The 25,180-nt window shown below is 46.8% G+C and overlaps 3 protein-coding genes across 10 annotated transcripts in view; all 3 read right to left on the minus strand.

Moving 5' to 3' along the window:
* The window catches only part of CHD7 (chromodomain helicase DNA binding protein 7), a 130,621-nt gene extending 127,499 nt beyond the window's left edge, over positions 1 to 3,122 (minus strand). For 3 of the 8 annotated variants that reach the window (XM_064652304.1, XM_064652313.1, XM_064652268.1), the window contains exons 1-2: positions 2,317 to 2,765; positions 124 to 227 (exon numbers count right to left, since the gene is read on the minus strand). The gene's annotated coding sequence lies outside the window, so the exon portion shown is untranslated. Of the gene's footprint in view, positions 1 to 123; positions 228 to 1,230; positions 1,392 to 2,316; positions 2,789 to 3,021 lie in introns of those variants that run through there. The other 5 variants (XM_064652238.1, XM_064652248.1, XM_064652296.1 and 2 more) reach the window with 5 other exon arrangements.
* A 3,680-nt stretch (positions 3,123 to 6,802) lies between these two features.
* On the minus strand, positions 6,803 to 16,944 carry LOC135413146 (vasodilator-stimulated phosphoprotein-like). The gene is made up of 2 exons (XM_064652407.1): positions 12,358 to 16,944; positions 6,803 to 10,525 (listed from the first exon to the last, which is right to left on the minus strand). The coding sequence occupies exon 1, from the start codon at positions 16,249 to 16,251 to the stop codon at positions 15,280 to 15,282; it is 972 nt and encodes a 323-aa protein (XP_064508477.1). The 5' UTR covers positions 16,252 to 16,944; the 3' UTR covers positions 6,803 to 10,525; positions 12,358 to 15,279.
* A 5,348-nt stretch (positions 16,945 to 22,292) lies between these two features.
* RAB2A (RAB2A, member RAS oncogene family) overlaps positions 22,293 to 25,180 on the minus strand; it is a 41,775-nt gene continuing 38,887 nt past the window's right edge. The window contains exon 8 of the mRNA XM_064652417.1: positions 22,293 to 23,923. Within this exon, the coding sequence (XP_064508487.1) occupies positions 23,828 to 23,923 (96 nt within the window). The 3' untranslated portion in view covers positions 22,293 to 23,827. The remainder of the gene's footprint in view (positions 23,924 to 25,180) is intronic.

The following is a 25,180-nucleotide window of genomic DNA, read 5'->3' on the forward strand; positions in this document are numbered from 1 at the left end:
ACTCCAAGCGACAGATGCAGCACTCTCATTGGAAAACAACGGATTTCAACTTCTACCACAAAAAAAAAAAAAAAAAAAATTACGGATCATGCTTTTTAATATGAATTATATATTGATACTCACACATTACCGCAAACTAACGGGATTTATAATTGGGATAAATCAGCTACCCATGCTGCTAAGGTCATAGTCATTAAGATTTTTTTGCCGTCGTTAGAATGGATGATCTGTGAGGAAATGAACAGAAACATTTTTTGTTCAACTTGCTTGTTTGTATCTCCACTAGTCCCGTATACCACGAGAAAAGAAAAAGGGAAAAGAGGAAAAAAAAGGAAAAAAAAAAAAGGCTAACACATTATCCCGAAAGCCATCTTCCAGGATAAACACAGCCCGCGATCTGCTTTGATGAGAGTAAAAATCGAGACGAACATCGACACAGAAACAAACTTATCGCACCAAGGTTATTCGGATATTCCCAGAGTCAAACACCCGCGGAAGGAAGCCCGACTGGTTGGGGAAATAAAAAAAGAGGGGAAAAAAAAAAAAGAGGAAAAAAAAAGAAAAGAAAAGAATAAAGCTTCTTGGAAATTAAAAAATCGCCCTTTTCTGTAGTGGGGAGGCACGCTCAGCCCCTTCCCAAACGAAAACAAAGGCAGAAAGTGGGTAAGTGCGGGAGAGTTGCGCGGCGCCGCGCGGCCCCGCAGCGGACAGAGAGCTCCCGGGCATCCATCGCTACTTTCCTTTTGTCCATTGTCTGTTTAAAAAACAACTACTTTAAACCCAGGCGTGAGCGGGGTGTCGGGGGGAGCCGGGGAAACCGGCTCCGTTTCCAGCCCGTGCCCAATGGCCACCCCCTCTCCCGGCACCCCGATCCACTCCCCCCCCCGGACACCCACCCGCGAAGGCCGGCACGGGGCGCGCCCGGAGGGGCTCCCCCGGCGTGGGAGCGCGTCCCCTGATTTAGCGCTACCGGGATAAATGAAGGCAACGTAATGATGGCTGCTCATTGCCTGCAGCGCCTTCTCCCTGAGACTCACTAACAACCCTGCCCCCCTCCCCCCGCCACCGCTCTCTCTCACACACACCCGCGCACACGCACAGGCGCTGCCCGCTCCCCGCCGCCCCGCACGCAGCGCCCGCCGCCGGCCCCGCTCCGCTCCCCCCGCACCCCGCGGACCGAGCGCGGCCGCCCCCCCGCCCCGCGCCCTGACCACTCTGGCCTCAAATCACCTTTTTCCGCTCACCCTCAAAATGGCCCGGAACGGGGCGGGGGGGAGCGCGGCGAGGGGAGCGCCCCGGCCCCGACCCCATGTGCGCGGTGAGGGCGGCAGCGCCTCCTGCCCGCCCCGGCCCCGCGCCGGCGGAGCGAAGGTGCCCGGCGGGGTGAAGCCCCTATTATGCGACGTCCGCCGGCACCGCTCCGGCTGCCTCGGGTAGCGCTCTCCCTTCCCGTCCCCTCCCTCCTTCCCCCGCTCCCCTTTCTTCTCCGGCCGCCGGGGAGCGCCGGCCGCCCCCTGCCCCCTCCCGGTGCCGCCGGGGCAGGACGATCCCCCCGCCGCGCGCACCGGCGGCCGGAGCGGCACCTCGTGCTCCCGCCTCCCTCCTCCTCCTCCTCCCTCCCCGCCCGCCTTCCTGCCGCCCGCCGCCACCCACCGCCCGGCCTCTGCTGGGGGTGCCCCCGCTGCGGCCCGGCCCCGGCGACCCATGTGCCGGCGCGGAGCGAGGAGCGGGGCGGTGCCGGGCCGAGCCGGGCCGGGCCGTGCGCGGCAGGGAAGCGCCCTCACTTTGTTAGCGCTTGTTGTGCCGCCGCGGCCGCCGGGAGCCGTCAGCGTGGTCAGCGGGGGAAGCGCTCCCGCGGCCATCCCGGCCGAAGCTGGGCCCCGCCGCCCCTGCCGCGCAGTTTCGCTCAACTTTTCCCGGATTTTTAGTCACCCTCCAAACTTGCGGAGAGGAGCGGGGGGGAACAAGGGGGAGAAGAAGGGAAGGGGCGCCGGCGCTCTGTTTCCCCAGTGCCCTCCCCTCCCCCGAGGCGAGGCAGGCTGCCGGCCGGCCGCAGCACAACAAAAAGCCATTTACACCCGGGGAAGTGCCCCGCTGAGACACCCCACACACACCCCCCCGCCCTGCCTCGCCCGGAGCCGCGGCAGGGCTCAGCATCCCCCACCCCCCCCCCCCGACCGCCGCCGGCAGCGAGCACCCCCGCGCCGCTCCGCTCCGCCGGGGACAGAGACCTGCCGCGGGTCCCCTGCTCCATGGCCAGCGTCCGCCCGCCCAGCCTCCCTCCCTCCGCGCCCAGCGAGGTGCGGGGTCACTCACCGGACCGGTGCGTGGCCGTCGGGGACCGGTGTCCCCCGCTCGCTCCCTCGCTGCCCTCCGCCGAAGGGCCGGGGAGGAGGAGGGGACACGCTCCGGAGTTGGTGCCGCCGGCCGGGGGGGGGCGAGGTGGGGTGCGGGTCTCGCACACACACACACGCACACAACACACACGCACGGAGTTGCTCGCTCGCACCGGGGCTGGGCTAAGAGGGGAGGAGGGGGATCCCTGACCGGGGCGGGCGGGCGAAGGAGGGGTGGAAGGGAGGGGAGGGAGAGGAAGGGTCAGCGCGGGTCTCGGGTAGTTTCGGGGTCTCCGCCGGCTCCGCTTCGCTCCTTTGTGTAATTTCACTCGATTCAAGTTTAATCCGATAGTTCCCGAGCGAGCGAGCGCGCCCGCCGGAGCCGAGCCGAGCGCGACACCAGCCAGCCAGGCGGCTGCCGCCCCCTGCGCCCGCCCGCCCCCGCCGCCTCCCTCCCTCCTTCCCTCCCTCCGCCGCCACAAGGCGCGCCCCCGACACCGCCCCCTCCCCGGGGGCGAGCGCCGCCGCGCGCCCCGCCCCCGCGACGTCACAGCCCCGCCTGGCATAATTTATGCAACGAGGAGAGAAGGGGGGGAAAGGGGAAAAGAGGGGGAAAAAAAAAAAGAGAAAAAAAATAGGAAACCCCCCCGCCGCCCCGGGTGGAGGAGGGGCGGGGGTCACTAACCTGCCTCCGCCCGGCCCGGCAGCGCCCCGCCAGGTCTCCCGCCCGCCCGGCGAGGCAGCGCTGCCGCGGGGCACGGCGGGGCACGGCGTCTTCCGTGCGCTCCCCCGCCCCGCTCCGCTCCGCCCGCCGCTCACCGGGGCGAGGGGAGCTGCTCCGCTCCGCTCCGCGGGGTCAGCTCCGCGCTCGCCCGCCCGCCCTGGCGCGTCCCGTCCTGGGAAACTCCCAGTGAAGCCAGGGGTGTATGTTGTGTGTGAGGTGTCACTGTGTCACTGCCGCGCTTCAAACTTCCCAACCGCGGCGGCGAAACGAAACCGAGAGGCGCTCCGGGAGGCTGCCCGGCCCCCTGCGGCCCGCCCCGGCCCCGGCCCCTGCCCCCGGCCGGGCAGCGGGCACCGCGCCCCCGCCCGCCCGCGCACTCATCCCGGCCACCGGGGCGGGGCGGGGCCGGGCGAGGGTAGGATTGCCCGAGACCGCGGTTTAGGGTGGACTTTGTCCCGACCGGGTCGGGTTTTCAAAGGGAAGCGGCCATTAAGCGCTGCCCGCCCGCGGCAGCGCTCCCGTCCCGGCGGGGCCGCGCTCCCCCGGCACCGCATCGGCACAGCCGCCGCAGCGTTTGTAAGCGATGCATTCGAATTCTTGATACAAACCGAAACAAACTCATTCCATAAGCAAATGAGACAAATCCCACCTAAAAGTGATTACCAGTAGCGCGCTTAGCGGTCCTCCCCGCATCGCTCTAGAAACTAAATAAGCGTCTTAAAAGTATAAAGAGATTAAAGCGTAAACCCAGTGTAAAGATACTAGGCATTACAGGAATTTTCAGCGAGTCATTTGACGAGATAACTTTTTACCATCGTTGCTTGTAGCAATGCTCCCGAGAAGGGAGACACTCACCCCCTCCAGCTCCTGCCACTCCTATTAGGGGGCTGTTTGTTACACTCACATTCGTACCTCTAACGTGGGAAAGAGAGAAGCCGTCTTCATAGGATCTCACACAGCTTTTCCTCTACACTCTTTTAACACACAGTTAGTAAGCTGGGAGCCGGACACGGACAACGTGGATGTCAAAAGCTTTTCTGGCACTTGGGTCATTGGTTCCCTCAGTCCAGGTGTCCGTGTCAATTCCGCAGCCATGGGGGCCACTACAGCTGCAAAAATATTTCAGGCTTCTCCAGAGGAAGTATGACACTCTTCCACATCGTATCATTTGTGTCTGGCCTACTCAATCTCTCTTGGGTTTAGGGGGAAAGCACCTTTTGGGAGAAGGGACGGTTTGTGGTTGGAGAGGCATTGCCTGCTCCAGTGCAGTTGGGCCCGCACAATCACTCAGAAAGGGGCCAGCAGCTGGGGAGGTGTTGCTGTCCCATGCTTTCGACTGAAAAATGTGTTGAAAAGCTGATAGCACGTGATGGTGCAGTAGAATACATTCCCTGTTCTTCACCGAGGTCTTCCGTGAAGTTAAAAATAGCAAGTGGAAATAATATTTAAAAAACCACTTTGAAGCACCACATGCCCCAAGTATACCTTCACCAAATTTGCCCAGTTGATGATTGTTCTATTTTTAATTTGCAAAAAAAAAGAAAAAAAACCAACAAACCTACACAGAGGTATCCTCCCAAGTTACTAAATGTTATCAGTTTCAGTTTTCTCTTGCAGTATGTTGACAGATTAGACAGAAAACAGCCTAGAAACACTTATCCCTAAGTCTGTTTTTCTGCGTGTATCACTTAACTGTACCTCTGTTCTGGTAGCCAGGCACCCTGGTGTAGTGTAAACTCACCTGGAACTCCCCTTGCTTTCAAAGATTTAAGTTCTCCAAGATTTAGGGGCAAGAGAAACTCATTCTGAGACCAACTGCCAGCAGCCTCACTGCTCCCTCTAGAACTTGTTTCAGTTTCTTGTTGAGCAGAAATCAGATCGCAAAGCTGCCAAGCATGAAAAGTGTTCAAAGAATATTTTGGTGACAGGGTGAGACAACCAAAGAAATGCAGCATTTCTTTAAGAAAAAGAAGTATATTAGCATGGCAGCAGCAGTGAGGGGGGACATGGGTAGGTACTTAGATGAATGTTTGTCCCAAGGAAAAAAGAATTCCCCAGTCTCTAGTGCATGCCTCTTGCAGATGGCACAGAACCAGCTCCTCGGGTCCCATAGATCACCCTCAGGCCGTGGCCTGTGAAATCAGCTGGCTTACTACGTGGGTCTTAAAAATGTGCAGGGAGTCTCCCAATGCTTTCAAACATTAGAAGAAACAGCATCTGCAAACAGCACTTTCACAGGACAGGGAGAGTTACGGCTGCTCTCCAACTCCTCAGCAAGAACAGGAAATGGACAGTAAGGAAAAGTGCTGCAGGGGTTTCACCACTCCAAGGTGGGACACCATCCAGGTGTGGCACAAGTTCACACACATGCACACTCAATGGTAGTACCAGATATGGACAATATACATCATTGCATAGTGGCTATGGAGGAAAAGTTTTTGAAACTTTAACTTGTGCTTCCGCCAGTCCCCAAAGAGAAAGACATAACTCCATGAGTTACCATCAAGGCAGCTCCGTAGGAGAGCAAGGAAGCATCAACATGGCAGTCTTCATGATTAACCTTATTGGTAATAGCTTATTAAAATATCCAAGAGATGACAGGGATGAAAATTCACTTGTAGCCAGCCACCCAACCCTTTATGTGCTGGGACAAAGTAATCCATCTGATGTAGGCAGCCATTTGGCTCCAGATTAGAAAGAATTTGCATTAATGGCTGAGAATTTCAACAGCAGTTGCAGAGCAAGGGTATATGTACCAACAAACCCCCAACGAATTGCTACCCTTTACCTACCTAGGTGAACTCTCAAGGTGGGGATAGTTTGTACAAAGCTGAGCCAGTCACTGTGTATGACAGGCGTAATTGCGTAGAGATAAGTTAATGTACTCCATAAGAAGTACAGCATTGAGATTACTGTGCAGCATTTAAATGTGTTTTAAAACATCAGTATTACAAAATGCAAATGATTTAGCATCACATGAAAATACAAAGGCAGGTTACTTATTCAGCAGCCTTTGAAGAACTAGCATCTGTTTTAACATCCAGGTACAGTGAAATGTGATCTTAAGATCTAGACATTGTCACTTCTGCAGGCGGCAGATGACACCTCAGAAGTCGTCAGTCCCCAAACAAGCCACGCACAGGGAAGCCTTCAGGCCACAAGGCACCAGCAGTCTGTGCCTCATTCCTGACAACCCAGTCCAGATATTGAGCTTCGAGAGCTTCTGAGAGCTGTGCACAGGGAGCTCAGAGCAGCCCACCTCGCTGGAGAGCAGCTCTGTTAAGCACATCTGGTTCCTCACCTGCTCAGCACTGTGATGGTCCAAACCACACATCAGTTCCAACAGAAAGTGCTTGTGCTGGTGCCATGCCCTCCAGCTGGCTTCTTCTAAAAGGCTTTTTTGCTCTGATGAAGGAACTTGAAGCTCCCAAGGAAATTCTGTACAGATGTACCCAAACCTCAACAACAACTTCTCTCACAGCCTTGCTTTTACTTCTGTTTGTGCAAGGAGAGATGTAAAACTGCACTGGGAGCCCAAGCTTGTGCTTGGAGTAGCTGCCCTCTGAGCACTCCAGGCTCAGTATTCAGGATGCCATTTCACGGCCTCAGACAAGCTAAGGCATCGTGTTTTGTCCCATGATTGCTGGGAAGTGGCTTCAAAATCACACGACCCTGACACACACTCATGTTTTATTAATCTCTGAACATTGTTTCAGGCAAATGAAGTGAAAAAGACAAATGGTTTCTTTTTCTTTCACAAGTGAAAGTTTTACTCAAAGTTTCTCAAAATTTACACAGCAATGGAAGCTCACAAGACCGACAGTGTGTAGTGGCCAAAAGGGCACAGATGCTAATGATATGCCACATGCTGAAGGAAAACAATATCTCTTCTTCAGAAGAGATCATTAACCAACCTACAGCACACTGAAATACTGAAAGCACGTGGATTTTGGTAAGTACCAGGAAGCAGCAGACTCATATCAGAAAGAACAACTTTAACGATTTCAGCTGAAGAGCTAAAAGTGTTGGAAATACAAGTGCTACAAGGAGCCACCCTGTGGCACCAGCAAGCTAAGGGAACGGAGGGTGAGCCAGGGTAGACACTTGTGTTGGTTGGTTGGTTTTTGTTTGGAGGTTTTTTTTGAAACTCAAGGCAGCCAGAGTGACAAAAGCTGGAACTGGCCCAAACAGCCACTTCTGTGGCAGGGAACTCCTTAACTGTGGAACTGAACCAGAAAAGCAGAGGGGCAGCGAGCTCCAGCAGTTCGTGTCCAGATTCCACTCCCCTTTGCCAGGCCTTACAGGGGCAAAGCTTTCTGAGGGACATCAGCATTCCCTGTTGCCCCACCTTCAGGAATCCAACAATAACAAGAATTAATACTACTCCCAAAGTTAATTCTTTTATGAGGAAGTGTTCTGATACAGCAGTCTCTCTCAGAACAAGGGTAACAACATCTAGCTCTCTCTTGGCTAACTTAAGGACATAACCAAAGACTTTTAGGGGGTAATAGGTGGAAATGCTGCCTGAAACAGCACACCCTAACTTGTCACTGTGGGTTGTGTGGGTGCAGACAAAGCTGTAGGCAGCTGCCCCCAACCTGCCTGCACTCTCCCCCTCAAGTGTCCCCAAAACGCAGACGGGTACTGCCACTTTACCCATGAGGATCTTCACAGATGGACGTGCCAGCAGCACAGAGGTGATAAACAACTCTCTTTCCCTCCCAGATAGACTCACCACTTAGTTTACTGTTGTATGAGGCAAGATCACTTGGCTTTCCACCTAAATTCTGATTTAACAGGCCAGTGACTGACTGCTCACCTCAGGCCCCTGGTTCCCATTACTACTGGAGACAAGACCAGGCAACCCCTTTAATCGGGAACAGTAGTGAGTTCTTATAAAAATGGAGCAATGCTGCAGAACTGACCTACTCCACATCATCACTGCTCCTGAGGATGTTTGCTCTTGGATCATGACATGAACTGACAGCTTCACGGTCGGTTTTGTTTTCAACATGCACGAGCAGCATTAAGGACTCCCATTTCCATCTTTGACGGCTCAGCAGAACGAGCCTCTTCTTATATGGAGAGACAAAGCTATCGCAGCGCTGACAATTTCTGACCTTTGTCCCTAATAAATGGAAGGCATCATATCTAAGAATGAAGTCACACACCCGCCGAAACTATCAGCTGACATAAAAATACGGCAACTCATCTGCTTAGCAACACGGGCTGCCACCAGCTTCACTTCCTTCTTAAATACAAAGTTCAGTTCACGGGCTCCGCCCTGACTCAGAGCTGCCTGTAAAATTGGATCTGACTTGCCGAGAGGTCACGTCTTCTCGCAGTGAGCAGGACTTTCCACAGCAGCTATATTTCATTGGAACTTCCCAACGCGCAGGCAGGGAAGGCAGGAGGGTGGGAGGGAGGCGCCACTGCAGCCACAGAGTTCACCTGCCGAGGAGGCAAGGCACTGACTTTCACGTTCCCATTCAGCTGGCCTTCCAAACAGATTTTTCAGAACAAGTACTGAAAATCTTGTTCCTTCTGTGGACTGGGGAGCAAGAGTGATTTCTCATGTTTATTTCCTGGGCTTGCACATGCAACGACTCAGGTGCAATATTGTTGTATACAGTCAGATATACCTACAGATGTTCTCATTGCTTGTTTTGAAATGGGAGGCACTGTAAAACCCATGGCCAAACACACATTTATATTATGGTTGAAAAATACTTAAAAACTTGCTATTTTTGCTACTTTGCATTTAAAAATTGTTTCTTGAAACTGTCACACCACAAATGCCGTAAGGACTACTTTACATGCGTTCAGTTTTATAACTTTTTAGGTAACTTTTTTTTTTAATAACCACGTGTTTTTTTAAAAATTCTTTATAAAACTGCAAGTCAACAACAATTAAAAAAAAATCCATTTACTTACATAGTTAACTCAAATGCGGTTTCTCTCTGATTCTTTTTCTATTCTGAAAGAGGATCAACTAATAGGATGATACCGTTTTCTCATTAAACTCAGGTCCATTCCCCTCTCTGCTTGGTAAACTTGTAGGAAGAGGGCTGAGAGGGATCTGAAGAGACCATCTGGTCCCCTCTGGACACACAAAGATGGGATAAAGTAGCCCCAGACAATCCCCAACAGATGTTTGTCTAACCTGTTCTTAGAAACCCTTCATGAAGCAGAGACCCGAACTTCCTAAGCAGCTTGTTCTGGTATTTCACTATAATGATTTAAAAGTTGTTGTGGCATCTCCCCCCACTCTCCTAATATCCAATTTAAATCATCCTGCCACCCTCCTAACATCCTATCTGAGACATTTTCCCTCTGTACAGATCCGGTTTCTCTCATCTTTCCCCCAGCATTCAAAAACAGTTGATCAAACCTTTTCTAATATTTTACACATTGGAAAATTTATCCGATTTCCTCTAAACATTATATTTCAGGCTAAACATCCTCCCTTCCTTCACCATGTCCTTTTATATTCTACATCTCCTATTCCTTTCTTGCACTGTCCTATACTTTATTTTTCAGCACAGAACACGAAACCAAGGGCAACGTGGCCGTTGGGACCTTACCAGCACTCGGTGGAGTCATCTTTACATTGTTCTGATGACTTACATATGCCACCTATTGATAAATCCTAAGAGAGCATTTCGCAGGAGCATTGCAGTGTCCACTGGTATTTTGTTAGTGATGCTCTACAAACTCCCTCTAACCATCTACCTTGATTTCTCCACAAAACTGATGACTTATTTTTCTTTTGCACTTAGGAAGTTCACTTTGATTTCTGAACTGCTCATCTGTAGTCCTCTCACCTGGCTGTAATTGAGACATTTCATAAACATGCTCTGCATTACATCAATCCAGATCATTCCTTGTGTTTTCTTACACCGGATTTATAAGGATACTATCCTAGTGCCTCACAGAAGAGTAACTGGTGACAGCTCTTCTGTCTCTTTCCCTCTCTGTCTTGTCCTTCCTCTCTTCAGATGGGCGTGCATGGAAAATTTGGTTTCAGAAGGATATGGGGACATGCATAAAATCATTGTATGTTTATACAGAGAAAAAAGTAAAATAAATTGTTCCTTCAGACCCAGACCTGAGAAAACAGTCCCATGCATGGTTAGGATGAGGAAACAATTTTGTACATAGTTAAGTTTAATGCTCATGGAACACAGTAGCGAAGGTGGCAGCTGTGGTCTTCATTTCACTGGCATAAAACACTTTAAGAGAAGGGCCAAAACTCTGAATATGCATCAATACTCTGCGATGGAAAGAACGTAACTTAGAGGAAAAGGGGAATGCACTCACACTGTAGCCTGCATTGTTGTGGATACTGGGACATTTAAAAAGTGTGAGATACATTCATCAAACGTATAAGGACTTAAACTTACTTGCACCATCTTCGCAGTTCCTCACAACCCAGCCGAACCTGTATCCCTTGTGGAGCACTTCACTGCAAGAAAAGAAGCAACTGCCTCGCTAAGTACAGTTTGATCATAGAATCATAGAATAGTTTGGGTTGGAAGGACCCTTTAAAGGACATCTAGTCCAATGCCCCTGCAATGAGCAGGGGTATCTTCAACTCAGTCAAGTTGCTCAGAGCCCCATCCAAACTGACCTTGGATGTTTACAGGGATTGGACATCTACCACCTCTCAGGACAACCTGTTCCAGTGCTTAACCACTGTATTGGGTTTCTGTGGCCAGGTTTTGGTAGTGGGGGGGCCACAGGCTCCTGTAAGAAGCTGCCAGAAGCTTCCCCCATGTCCTGTAGAGCCAATGCCAGCCAGCTCCAAGACAGACTCGCCGCTGGCCAAGGCTGAGCCAATGAGAATGATAGTAATGTCTCCATGATAACATATTTAAGAAGGAGAAAAAGTTGTTGGGCAGATGAAAATTGCAGCCAGAGAAGAGTGGAGTGAGAACAAGTGAACAGCTCTGCAGACACCAAGGGCAGTGGAGAAGGAGGGGGATGAGGTGCTCCAGGCATTGGAGCTGAGGTTCAGACTGTGGTGCAGACCATGGTGGAGCAGCTGTGCCCCTGCAGCCCATGGAGGACCATGGGGTTGCAGAGATCCACCTGCAGCCTGTGAAGGAGACCCAGGCTAGAGCAGGTGGATGCCCAAAGGAGGCTGTGACCCTGTGGGAGGCCCATGGTGGAGCAGGGTCCTGGCAGGGACCTGCAGCCCATGGACAGAAGAGCCCATGCTGGAGCAGGTTTTCCTGGAAGGATTTCTGGCTCTGTGGGGGACCCACACTGGAGCAGCCTGTGCCTGAAGGACTGCACCCCATGGAAAAGTGACCCATGTGGCAGCAATCTGTGAAGAACTGTTGCCCTTGGGATGGACTCACGCCAGAGAGGTTTGTGAAGGACTGTCTCCTGTGGGAGGAACCCCACAGTGAGCAGGGGAAGGACTCCCCTTCCTGAGCAGTGGCAGAAACACCCTGTGATGAACAGACCATAACCCCATTCCCTGCGCCACTGAGGGGGAAGAGGTAGAACTTGGAAGGAGGGAGGGGTGGGGGAAAGGTGTTTTTAAGATTTATTTTACTTCTCATTCTCCCGCTCTGATTCTGTTAGTAATAAATTTAATTAATATCCCCACTTTGAGACAGTGATTGATAAGTGATCTCTCTTGGTCCTTATCTCAACTCATGAATCCTTCGTTATATTTTCTCTCATCTATCCAGTTGCAGAGGGGAGTGAGAGAGAGGCTTTAGTGGGTACTGGGTGTCCAGCCAGGGTCAACCCACTACAACCACCTGCTCTGTAAAAAAACTTCTAATCACCTAAGTATTTACAACAATACACCATTAACTGAACCTTAACAAATACTAAAACCGAGTTTAACAAAATGTACTCTGATAACACCAACTCACAGATAAAGGAACACCTTACTTCATGCTTACATTTCACAGGAGACATATAAGATCTGATTCCATGAGGTGGTGCATACTTGCCACTCATGCCAATGTGATTTGAAAGTAGAGGTGTTCAATAACACTGAGTGCCAAACGCGAAGAAATAAATATAGAGTCACGGGGCGGCGTTAAAAGCACCACCACCACCCGACAAGACCTCATTTTGTATCCTCCATTTTGCACCTTTTCTGCACCTGTCTTATGTAAATATCTAAAATTTGTCTTATCCTTAAAGAGGAACGCCTTGACTCTGCAGCACTGAGGGAAACTCCCCTGAGAACCTGCCAAGAAACTCACCTCTCCTGTGCACAAGACTGTTTATACTTTGGGCATTACAACCAACTTACACAATCATTGTATTTACCTGAACGTTCTGGGCAGACGAACAGAACTTGCTTGTTTCAGTTAAGGCAGAAAGACTTTGTGCCTTCATCCTGTGGTTGCCGAGAAGGGAGGGGACATGCACTGCATCTGTAACGCCACAGGTCACACTCCACAGGCTGCACACTTCAGTGGCGCTGCACAGAACGGCACAGCTTTTAAGCAATGGACCAATTGTTTTCTCTCTTAAAAAACACAAGCCAGAACATGCCGTATTTTTCGCACCAAGAGTACAGATTATATCAAGGCTTCCAAGGTGGCAGGTTTTTACCTGAAGCTTGTCTATAACTTAACAGAAAAGCTGTAAAACAGTTGCTAAAACATAAAGACAACTGATGCAGTGCCGGCACTAATAGTCATCTTTGGTGTAGCAGGTTACTAACATGACTTTTGAGTCAGAACACTGCACATGCTGCCAGATTTTTTTATTTAGTAAGTAACATACCACACACCATGTCCACCTTGCAATCTGTAGGGAAATAAGAAATGTTGACACGAGAGCTAAAAAGCCCAAACTCGATGGCAGTCACATTGATGCCAACTTCTTGGAACCCAAGTTTAATGATGCATAAAAGCTGCTTGCTTTCTTCAGAGGTAACCTTAAGTTTTTTAAGTCACATTTGCTGTTGTACAACCACCAGAAGTAGTACATTATACACAACAAAACTCCTCAGAACATCAATGAATCAACATAAGTAAAGACAGATATTCTAATATATTGGTCAAGTGACTATAACTCTCTTAGTTTTGTAGCTTAGTTTGAAAGGCAGGCAGTTCTCAGGGCCTGGATGAAAGGGAATTGCAGCAGGATGAAGGGAGGAGCAGGAAAAGGCCCACTTCCACCTGCAGTTGCTTTTTATAAGCCTCCCTGCTACTAAACAGGCAATCCCAGTGCTTACAAGGATTGCCCCATGGGAACCTTGCTGACAAAGGCCCAAATACACAGTTTATTCTTGATCTTGAAAAAAAACCAAAATGAGAGCCTTCAGAGAAATAAAGAGAGGGATCATCTGTTCAGTTCAACATGCTGGAAGGACGTTTCTCTCTCACTACTCTCCACAGAGATTTAAGGCTAGCCAGGCACAGATTCCCAAATAGATGGAGCAACAGCACTTACCGTAATAAAAGGATCAGTGTACCTAGGTCTTGGATTTTTTTTCAAGCAGAAAATATTATTATGCTCATAAGTTCTCCAACGCCAAAGACAGCAGCACATCTAACACTATGGTGTCCTAGGTATCTTTTACATGTTTATACAAAGGCACAACAGTATTGTAAGGGTTATCATCAAAGCCAGTAAGTCCTTCAACCCTCCTACGAATCCCTAGAAACAATCTTCTGAAAAACAAAGATACCACTACACACACACACACACACACACACACCTGAAAAAATTACAGGCAATACATGTTTTTAAACCCTCACTGATCTTTCCCCTAGTCTAAATGCCATAAAATCCCAGTAACTTAAACTTCTCTAAGAATTTAAAACCTATAATTCCCCGCAAATCGTAAGTTTTACTACACATTTTTCACCTCCTTTAAAAACGAAAACTTTTAGCAGAAGTGGGACTATTGCTTCACCATGATTAGATATAAGCAAGAGAAAACAAACAAACTGACGCTGGGGCCTAATGCTGTCAGCATTCGTTCCACAGGCGGTGCTTTACTGGGCACTTCTCAGCATCAGCACACATGGTAGTTTTTGCAAGATCATGGCCTCGTTTTAGTATAACACAATCAAGATAATTTTTACAAGGTCAGAAAGTTGGAATAAGGGGAAACAAAATCCAGGCCAGTTGTGTCTGGAATCAATTAGGCTTATGTGCTTTTCAGATGCTGCTTGTCTTTCTATTAAATAGTATTTCAACGTATACATTCTATTAGCGCACACCTAAAAGTACACATTCCATACAACGTGTTTCTCCGATTAATTTGAACCCACCTAAACTAGGGATGTCAGGAGGTCAAAAAAAGAGGAGGTGTTCATCTGTGAGTGCTGAAATGGTTTTTCTTTGCATTTATAGTTTAGTTATCTGCCTCCTCAATGACAAACTACTCAGAAGGGCAAAATGTCGAGGCTTGCCTGTGGTGTACTCTAGCTGTCCAAAGAGCAAATTAAAACTGAAGCAGCAGATCAGGTAAATACTGACTGTACCCACTGTCAACTTTTAAGCACATTGTTGAGTTGTAAGATTTAGAGCAAAAAGAAAATGTTATTCCACTTTTTCAAGATGTAACTTTACCATCTAAGCATTACATCTAGTACTGAATCATCTACAGAAGCCTTTAGTTAAGGAAAAGTTGACTTTATAAGGAATTTCTATTTTCTCTAGATGAGGTCAGTCTAATTTATACCGAAATTAAGGCCAGTATCAGTACAGAAGGCATGTGCAGGGGCACACAATCCAGACAGATTCTTGCTGCATTCGCAAGTAAAACAGGTGACAGTAAAAATATTTATCTGTTGCTCGTATTGTGAAAAAACATTACAGATATCAAAGTTCGATTGTCTAATCACATAAAGATCAAAATACTTACCTTCATTGCTTTTTTTCTCACCTTCATTTTGACCAATGCAAAAATAAAGTGAAAGAAAGTGTTCTTCCTCCACTGCAGCAACTTTTTAACATAAAAGTTGAAAATGTTTTGGAGATAGCACTGTAAATAATAACAATATGAAGTGAAAGAAGTTAAAACCATCAGTTTTCCTATTTTTTTCTAAGCAGAACAGCTATATGGTGTTGTTTACACCCTCAGAGCCGGCTCGGTACCACAACACACGGGTCAGCAACATTCCAGCTGAAGCTGGGCCAGAGGAGGGACTCAGAACGGGCTACGGGCAGATTCCGCAGGGTCAGAGGGGGGCGGCAGGCCGGGCTGCCCTTGAAATGACCACAAAACCCTCATTCCCTGGTCGCAGGCAATGATTTTCCTGCTGCAGGCACCCCTCCCACAGCGGTTCGGCTCCACACGCGGGCGGCGAGGGGAGGACGCGGCCGCCTGCAAGGGCAGAGGTCGAGCAGGCAAACGCATCCCGGAGGGAAGCCTCGAGTGGGCTGGAGGAGGGGCCTGGCATCCGCACGGCCATTGTGCTTCCCGGGAACAGGATTCCGCGCACATCGGGCTCCGCGCCCCGTCCCGTGGGGCGGGGCGGGCTCCCCCCGCCTGCCCAGCGCTCCCGCTCCGGGACGGCATCGCTCCTTTGGACGCTCCAGCGGCTCCGAGCTCTGGGCCACAGCGGGGCAGGACCACCGCCTGCCCTCTCTCCCGAGGAGCTCCGCTCGCACAACCTCGCACCCGTCCCCTCCTGCCGCCGTTCCGTGTCCCCACGGACACTCCCAGGAGCCCCGGGCAGATTCGCGCGGGGCGCGGCGGGTCAGCGCCTCAGGCGCCCGGCCGGGATGGGGAGGGGGCCCGACTGCGCACCCTCGCAGGGCCGCCGGGAAGAGCGAGTAGCTGGTGCCAGGCGCCTCCCGGGGCGGCGGGGAGAGCCCCGGAGGGATGGCGGGACCGACCCTGCCACCGCTGCCTGCGCCCCTTCCCCCCGCGGGTCGGAGGTTGCCGTGGCGACGAGCCAACACCATCCCTCGGGACAGAGCTGCGAGGCACCGGCACGGAACGATCCCTACCCGCCTCCCAGGGGGAACCCCCTCCCGCCCCCGCCCCCCGACGTCAGCTCGGACGGGCTTTCCTGTCCCCGGCGGCGCCCGCCCGTGGGAGCCGCCGTGTGTGGTGCCCACAGCCATCTCCGCCTCCCCCGTGCAGGCAAAGCTGCACCCGGTTAAGCTGAGCCCCCTGTAGACGTATTTATTTCGGTTTAATAGGTGTTTATGGTATGTTAGCTTGGACCTGTTCCTAATCAATCCGAGCTTCATCAAAATAACGCAGATTTATACCGGCTCCGGTGCCAACCGAGCAGGTGTTACCTCCCACCTGTGGCTAAACCGGCGGTGGGCACCCGGTCAGGCCTCTTGGCTGGCGGGAGGGTGATGGCTCTGCCCGGACTGACCGCTGCCACAGTGCCCAGAGCCAAAGCACGCGAAGCACAACAGCCTTCCCCGGCTGAATGGAGAAAGAGGAAGTTACAGCACATGGATTTCAGGGTAGACTTTTTTTCATTTTCTGTCCTGGCTCATGCTAGGAGCACATGGTCGTCGCAACAAGCACAAGCGCTGGGAGGAAGAATTACCTCATGGAATTGCAAGCACTTTCCAAGTAAAGGTGGAGGCTGGAGCAAACAGGAGATCCAGCCGATAGTGGGTAATAAGCCCGGGGAGTATCTCATTGCTGCTTTGCTTACCTCAGAGACGCTTCAGTCCTTGTGGAGCAGGAAGAGGAGCCTCTAACACACTGACTCCCAGCATCCAGATAATGAGTCGTCTCCTCCTTCCTGCAGCAAGCAAGCTTACTCCTTGGCTCACAAAGAAATACCTTCAGTAGCAGCTTTTCCTCTAATGGATCCTCTTTATGTTTGGTGGGCAACAACAACCCAACAACTTTAGAACTTCAGAGTTCATCTGACATTGAAGGAAAACTGCTTTTTGCCTTGCATAGCAAGGCAAATGAATTAAACTGGAAGGCCAGGATGGAATGAAGTTATGCACACCTTCAAAACAAAGACCAAACCAAACAAAACCCCACCATTTGGAAGGTGCTTGGCCAAAATAATTACTAACTGGCAACTGCATTTTTCATCTGTGATTGAAGCCTTCTACTGCTGGTGGATGGATGATCCAGGAGAGGGGATTTAGCAGAATTAAAGAGGTGGGTCTCTGACCAGCTATGTATGTTAAGTTTATATAACAGCATTGCTATAAGCAAACCACTTCATCCAAAGGCCAAGTGTTTTTTTGGGTTTTTTACCTGTGGTAGTTAATACAGGTCTTCCAGAAGAACTGAGTACTATAAATATGCCACAGCTTTTCTTGAATCATTTGCCCTAAACAGACATCAACCTCCAAACTCCAAGCAGGAAAGAAAATGGTGAAAGAAGAGGTACAGAAAATAGGAAGAAACACAGAAGAAACAAGACACGGAGCTCTGAAAACTGGAAATAGAATTGGACTTTGACAGGAACCCAGAGAAAATGATGAAGTATTTAACTGATGATGCAGTGGTGGTCAGTCCTGGACATAAGGATGCCCTTTTCTCTGGAGTTACAGGGCTTTATAGAAAAACAGCTCAAACGGGATTATAACATTGCACACGAGTTCACAAGCTTAATTTCTGCTTCAGAGCAGTAACTGTGGGACACACCACAAGTGCTTTTGTTTCTGTGCAGGAATGTTTTACTTCTGAAATGAGAGTTGAACAGCACAGGACAAGGAGGATCAGCAGAGCCCATCTGCTGGATTTCTGTGCACCCCTGATGGCTGACAGACCTTCACCAGTTAGCTTAGGTCAGTCAGTCACGTTTGCTTAGAAGTGGCTGGATTGACTCTCAAGGGCACCAGACACACAGATTCTTTTGCGGTCTGATATTCTCCATGTTAAATACTTTAGACATGAACCTAACCAACAACCCTCCAGTAAGGTCCAGTCATTTTCAGGAATTAAAATGTGATTAAAAAAACCCCAGAATAATCTGCTTCCAAATACATTCAAAACAAAGCTTTGCTGTATTTGTATAAAACAACCACAGACAGGTGTTGTACGTTGATTCAGGTATTTTTTTTCGAGCTGGCACTGACAAGTAAATTTGCCCCATGTCCTCTGCTGTTGTTTCTGTACTCATCTCTCCTCCTAAAAGCCATGCATATGACTCATACAAGTTATGGACACTGCCTCAGCTCCCATCTTAGCGCTACGAATGTGCACCTGGCGGAGTGTCCAAACTTAAAAGTTCCTTCCTCACAGGTGGCCCAGTACTATGGTCCTCCAGCAGCAACACCAGCCCAGGCCGAGGTGTCAGTGCTCAGGTGCTGGGCAATGCCTTTTAAACTGACAGCTTCTGGGAGACAGACACAACCCCATGGGTTTCTGTCTTCCCAAGTATACTTATTATTTAACTGTCTTGTAAGCCACATTCTTTCAGACATTTCCTGCGTCTGAAAATATTTTCCCATGCCATAATCAGAACACACACTGTTTACTTGACTGCTTTAACCCAGACAATGTTAAATTGGCAATTGTTAGAGTGGTACCTCTGTCTCTTTTGAGTTGTCCTTGCACTTAAGGATATTCCTGCCTCCCAGTATTTTATGTCTAAATCTAGGAAAGTAAACAATCAGTTTCCAGTTAGTTTGATACATGGAACTGTGCTTAGCTTAAGAAAGGCTAATTAGATCCTGCTGTAATTTACAGCAAGTGTACCATAGACCCAAACCATCAACAAGAGTCTGCCCAATATAAACATTTATATCTCTGACTCTGTAACGGAGGAATTTTAAAAATCATAACTATGCTGTGGGGGTAAAAAACCCCCAACAAACACTGATGCATTGATTTATCTACATTCGTGCTGCTATGGACAATTTTACAAGAACTGTAATTTGGGACAGGAATTCAAATGCATGTGCAGACTTCTAAAAAAGCTTTGAAGTAGGTTTTCCCTACACCTTATTTCACCTCTATGTCACAGAGCATGGGATGTAGCACTTAAATTCCACGTCTGCGTATCAGATACATGTTACAGTTTATTTATCAAATCAAATACTTATCACCATGATATGGAGATTTGCAACCAAACAAGTTTTTAAAACTTATTTTTAAGTGAACAGTATAGCTGACGGTATAGAATAGCCATTTCTTTACTCAGCCTTCCCATAACAACACTGTGTTTTTTTAGGCTGGGGTATAACAGACTATGGAGTATGCTGGTTTTGCCTTCTCCAGCTTGGATTGCCTGTGGTAACATTGCTACAGCAACAATCTCTTTCCTCAAGCCAACGCTAAAGCAGGAACACTTCCCCCCCACCTCCCCTCCTCCAGCTGCTAAGCAAAGAATAAACTTTTAGCTTTGCCCCTCCTTTATTGGAAGGGGAATAGGGTAATAAGCTGTAATTGGTTTTCCATGTTTGCCAAGAGTCTGTTTCCTCTTATCATCCACAATATTTAACATAAGTCTTGTAATAGTTCCAAAAATAATAAAATCTGTCCCAAGAATAAAAATGATAGATCCACAACATGCTGCTTTTTTTGTCATGGTCTTGGTTTCGTAACATTCTGTTAGTAGTTTTTATTGCCTAATGTTGTGGTTTCTTTCATATGCAGCAGACCCAGTAAAGACATTTCATCAGCTACTTACACAGCAGCAGCCTGGATTATTTACAAATGGAGATTTCAGTAGTGTATTACAATAAATCACCACTGCATACTGTTAAAGTTACATTGCAGCAATGTGGCAGAAGAAAACCCAGAGATTCCAGGGGGAGGAACATTAAGTATATACAAATCATAGGTATGATATCAGCAAACAAATTTATTAAGATATCCAAATAAAACCTGTTAGTCTTCCTGTCTCCCCTATCTCCTCCCATGCAATAGTAGAAGAGTACTAGGCAAATTATATCACCCCACACATGCAAAACAGCACACACAGTATGTATAACCCATGCAATACTTCCTTCATAATTTTATATCATGCAGATAGCACATCCCTCTCTCCCTCTGCCCCACCCTTCCATCCCTAAAATAAATGCCCTGTACTGGGCAAATACATAAGCGTAGGAGTTACAGATGTGAAGCAGGTAAAGATGTAGAGCAGCACTTTGCTCACAGGACTCAGTTTGAATGAAAGAATATGAAAACAGAAAAGACAAAAAGGAGATAATACAAAAGAGAGACTTGATTTAGAAGGAAAAAAAAAGACAAAACCAACCAACTAAAAAAACCTAAGAAGAAACTTGTAGGACAATCAGTAGTATCAAAAGAACAGTTCATCAAGAGGAACCACTGCCTCAGCATCTACAAAAGCAATACCCTACAGGTAGCAACTTTGAGAAAAATGCAGGCACATTGGGGTGCTCTCATTAGGAAAGACTGCTTTAAAAAAAGAAAAAAACCCTCTTCAATGCCTGAAATTGTCTTCTGATATTTCTAAGTTAGTTTTTTATTCAGATTCAGTTTAACTGTAACTGAGTCTGATAAGAGGTTTTCCTTTCTTCCCAAGAACAGATTTAGTGCTCTAACAGTCACAGGTAAACTCTTAAGGCAGAAATAACTTTCCCAATTTAAATGTATGCCATTTAGCCTAAAACCAATGTGTACTCTTCTAACCTCCCCAATATATAAATACTGCAGCTGAAGGCTCTTCAACGAGCTGCCACCATGAACTGTGTCACAAAAAGCATAACACAGCAGAAAGGATACAACCCTGGAGCAGGGGACAGAGCACTCACTGCCTGCTAAGGGCTTCAGACACTCTTGTTATTTTAGCTTATCAGCAAGTGTTTTTGCAGTCATTTTACCTTAACTCACTGCTGAGTCTGATCTCACATAAGTCAGAATGACCGAAGCCAACAGAAACACACAGGTGTGTAAGATGAAGGGGGATTGTCAGTCTTTCTTAAATGACTGCCAAAACTCCTGGAGCTTCTCGTTTTAGTAGGAGAGACAAGTCTTAAGTCATGCTTAGAGGACTTATCACTCCAAATTTACTAACTCCAAAGTTAACTATGGTTTGTACCATATGCTAACCGGGAATAAGGGAAACTGCACCTTGGTACGATTTTTTGGTATTGATACTTTTCCATTACATGTAACAGCTGTACAAGTTGCTGGGGAAAAATTAAATGTTTTAGTTCTGTTGGTTGTGAAAATGCAACCAATAAAAGCAACTTGAATTCAACATGAAATCTCAACAAGTTATCAGTCACTCATGTTCAAGTAAAACTGAAACCTGTGAAAGAATAACCTTGTTAAAGCACATGTTCTAGAAGTAAACCATCCTGCTAGGTTCTGTGCTATATAATTTTCAAATTCTAATAGGATAAAATAACATCAGGGCTTCTCAAAAAATCCCCAACAAAACAACAAAACCAACCCCACAAAAATACAGAGATCTGTAACTGGCAACAAAAGGATTATGTGCGCACAAAGTTTGTGACAAAAAGCCAGCCACAGTGCATGGAAACTTCAGTTTTGTTCTAGCTCCTCTTTGAAAGTACCAGATTCTTAACATAATGTACAGTGTAAGACTGACATGTGAGCCAGGACCAACCAGCAGGATCAGCAATCAATTGCATACGTGACGTCAGTAAGTCACAGCATTCCCCCTGCCCCTCAGCCCCCAGAAAGCAGCCCTGGTGGCTCTTTGCTATAGTACCTCTAGATTCCTGGGCAGTTTTATACCTCTTCAATGCTTTCAGAAAATGAGAGGGTGTCAGAAGTTTCAGTTTTGTAAATCATCACCACTTAAAACAGTGTGCATTTTTGGGATAGGGTACAAATCCCCCCTCAGCTCCCTTAATGGGCAGTTTTTATGGCTAAGAGAAATTTATTCCCAGTTGTAATGGAGCTGATGCTGCTACAGAAGAGCACACTTTTTTCACATATTGTCTCAAGCAACTAAGTTCTACAATGTTGCCAGTTGCAAAAAAACTTCAGATAGTTAATTCAAGCAAGTACTCTAGTTTGTGCACTCCTTGTGAACAGCAAGTTACTACATGCCAGTTTTCCCTTGGCATCCATGGAGTCCAATCCTATGGTTTTACTGTTCAGTCCTTTTTTTTTTCTGTCATGCAACACAATTTTCAAACTTCAACTGAAACAATAAATGTGCTTTATAAATGCAAACTTCATATAATAAACAGTTAACAGTTGAAAGTATCTAAATTGAGTAACCTCTTAATAAATAGTTGAAAACAATTATATTGCATTGCTGATAATGTTCCTAAGTGTGTAGAAAAGAACTGTAAGTTCAGCAACTAACATAAATCCATACTGATTGCCCTTGCCCGTAGATACCAACAAAAGGTTCCACACATTTTTTCAAATTTTATTTAATCTCAGAACCACTGCTATGTTACACCTGTCAGGCTGAAGTTATTCACTTTGGATGTAAAGTTCTGACAATCAGAATGGGTAACATGAGGATCCCAGTCCTCCCATTTTGTGCTGTGGTCAGTATTGGTCCAGTAAGACAAAGTTTTGCAGTCACTGCCCCCCACTCTCTTTTTTCCCCCCCCAATACACGAAGCATGGCCTAGCATTAGTGTCACTCTTTCATCTGCAATTATTTAGATAGCATGAGATGGAAACTCAGTTGTTTGCACAGTTGTAGGAAAAGTGACATGAACACTGTATTTTAACAAATAAACGCTTAAACACAGGATTTTGTTTTGCACTGTTGCAACCCTTTCACTTGAGGCAAAACCTGCCCTCCCCAACCACCACCATAATAAGTACCAAAACATTTCTAGTTTTGATTTTCATCAAGATTTCCAAACTGGCAGATTTTATTTTCACACCCTCTTCACAATAGACAAGATGCTTACCATATATTTAGGATTACAAGTTGTCACTAAAAGAAAACTTTACACAACCACTATACATTTAGGTTGAAAAACTGTCCTTGCATGAAAAATATACTTAGAAATCAAGTGGTAAACAAGAAAAAACCATTGAGAAAAGATTAATGTTTTTATAATGTGCCATTTTAAATTTATCAACTCCTCCTCTACTTTTCATTCATACTCTGTTTTTACCTATAGTATTTGTTAAGGCAAACAGCTAATCCATTTCTGAAGAGGTGCTGTGGAAATTGTGGACAAACAGCAAACATTTGGCATTAAAATAGATAGCACGCATGTAGCCTCTAGTAATATACATTAAGCATCTCTCTTGGACTTCAGGATAATGATGGGGAGCATGAACATGCTAACAATGTCAAAAAGGCTTAAAATTTAGCATCCAAGCAATTTCTATTAATGCTTCTGTAGTTTTCAAGCTCTAAGTAGTATAGAATTTATGCAAATGCATTAAAGAATTCTAGCTTGGCAAGTACACCCAAGCAGGTTATTAAACTATATATACAGAAAGTGATAAATACAGAATTAAAAGAGTCCTTCCGCTTCTCTTCATAGCCTTGAAAATTGACAAAAAACTTGAGGACAGCTCTACAATATTAAACATTAGGTAACCGCAGGAGCTGGGAAACCTAACTACACAAACTGATTAAAATACTCAGATGACTTTGTAGTGTTTAATACAATTCAGTTCGTAGTCAAGGGCACAAGACAACATTTAACAAAAATAATCACATCAATTGACCTAGAAATCAAATGTAAATAGATATGAATACAATCTCCAAAATCTGTCTTTAAGTGAACATTAACCATTTATTCAAAGTTATACAAGAATTTGAAGGATAAAGTCTTCTGCAACAGGAAACCAACTTACAAGTTTCATGTCTCAGTTGAATTGAAGTGGAGGCGAGCGGGGCGGGGGGAGGGAAGGGTGAACAAACAAGTTAGTAGGCCCCATCCAGGCAGCTAGAAAGTAAAAACAGGCTCAACAGCAGCCTCCTCCAGCTTGTTGTCCTCCCTGATTGCCTGCAAGTGTTGCATTAGTAGCAGCATGTTGAGGGCCAATTTTTATGCCATTTGCCTGAAATGAAGTTGAATACACAGTGTAAATATTTTAAAAGACTAATATACTTGAAAAGGTGCTTTTTCTATTTAGAATATAGCAAGTTCTCCTAAGGCATGCAATAAATATAGCAAAGTTTGTAATTTTTTAGTAACGTGTCCTTAGTGATTAAATATAATTTAAAAGAAGATGCCTTCCTTCCTTCTCATTTAAAGTTTATCTCCATGTTACACTCTGTAGCTTAAACTCCTAACAAAAAAACTCACAAAGCAAGAATTGTATTTGAATACTACTTGGCATAAGGCTTTAAAAATACGTAGCATTTGTTAAGAATGTATAACCTCTCCCCTCTTGCCAAAACCTCCACTAGTTTAATAGTTTAATATAAAACTTTTCCTCTCTAGACAGCATTTCTTTCTGTGTTGAATCAGCTGTAGAGGCTAAGGGCATACGAGTGTTCTGTGTCATCAATAATTTCTGTGATCCCAAAAGACATGGCTACTTGCCAAGAACCCACACACAGCGTAGCTCTTTCATTCATCAAAATCACACTTATATCTTAACCCTCACTCCCTCAAGTGGATTTTACCTAAAAATACAGCACTTTGAGAAAAGTAATACAGTAGCTTCAGAAATTAAGCTCTTAAGGAAACTCTGCGTCACAGCAAATCTCAGATTTATAGTGCTTGGCAGTTGTTCTGCAGCAGTGGTAGCCTTCGGGTTTCTGGCACTCGCTCAGTATTGACAGCAGCTGATGTGGTTTCTTTTCGCTCTTTGACTCCTCTTTAATAAAAAGCATGCCCTATGGCTCATTGGTTTTGCCCCCTCTGGGCTGATAGCAACTTCTTGAGGAATCAAGGAGCCAGACTTGGCATAAAGCCAAATAAGTAGCACAGACTGTTGGCTCTTGACAGCATATTGCAATCAAAGCTCCATAAGGCACAGTAAAGCAGTCAGCTACTATATGAGACTCAACAGATACAGCGAGCATGCTTGTTCAGAAACTCTGATTGCTCTCCAATTTATATTGCACTACCAACTGCATTTTCTTCAGGAAAAACATGAAAGAAAATTTTAAACTTTTCATCAGTGAACGGAGTTTAAGAAATGTTTCACCAAAACACCACATACACACACACTTTCCAGTCAGAATTAGTGTCTCTGAAGGATTATTATTCAAGTCTTATATAGCTACAAGTTTCCTAATGCAATACTTTGCATACTACTGAAGTTTCTCATTTTTTCCTCTCTGAAGTCATCAGCAATATTTTTAAT

Source organism: Pseudopipra pipra, chromosome 1 (assembly GCF_036250125.1).
Source record: "Pseudopipra pipra isolate bDixPip1 chromosome 1, bDixPip1.hap1, whole genome shotgun sequence".
Taxonomy (NCBI): Eukaryota; Metazoa; Chordata; class Aves; order Passeriformes; family Pipridae; genus Pseudopipra; species Pseudopipra pipra.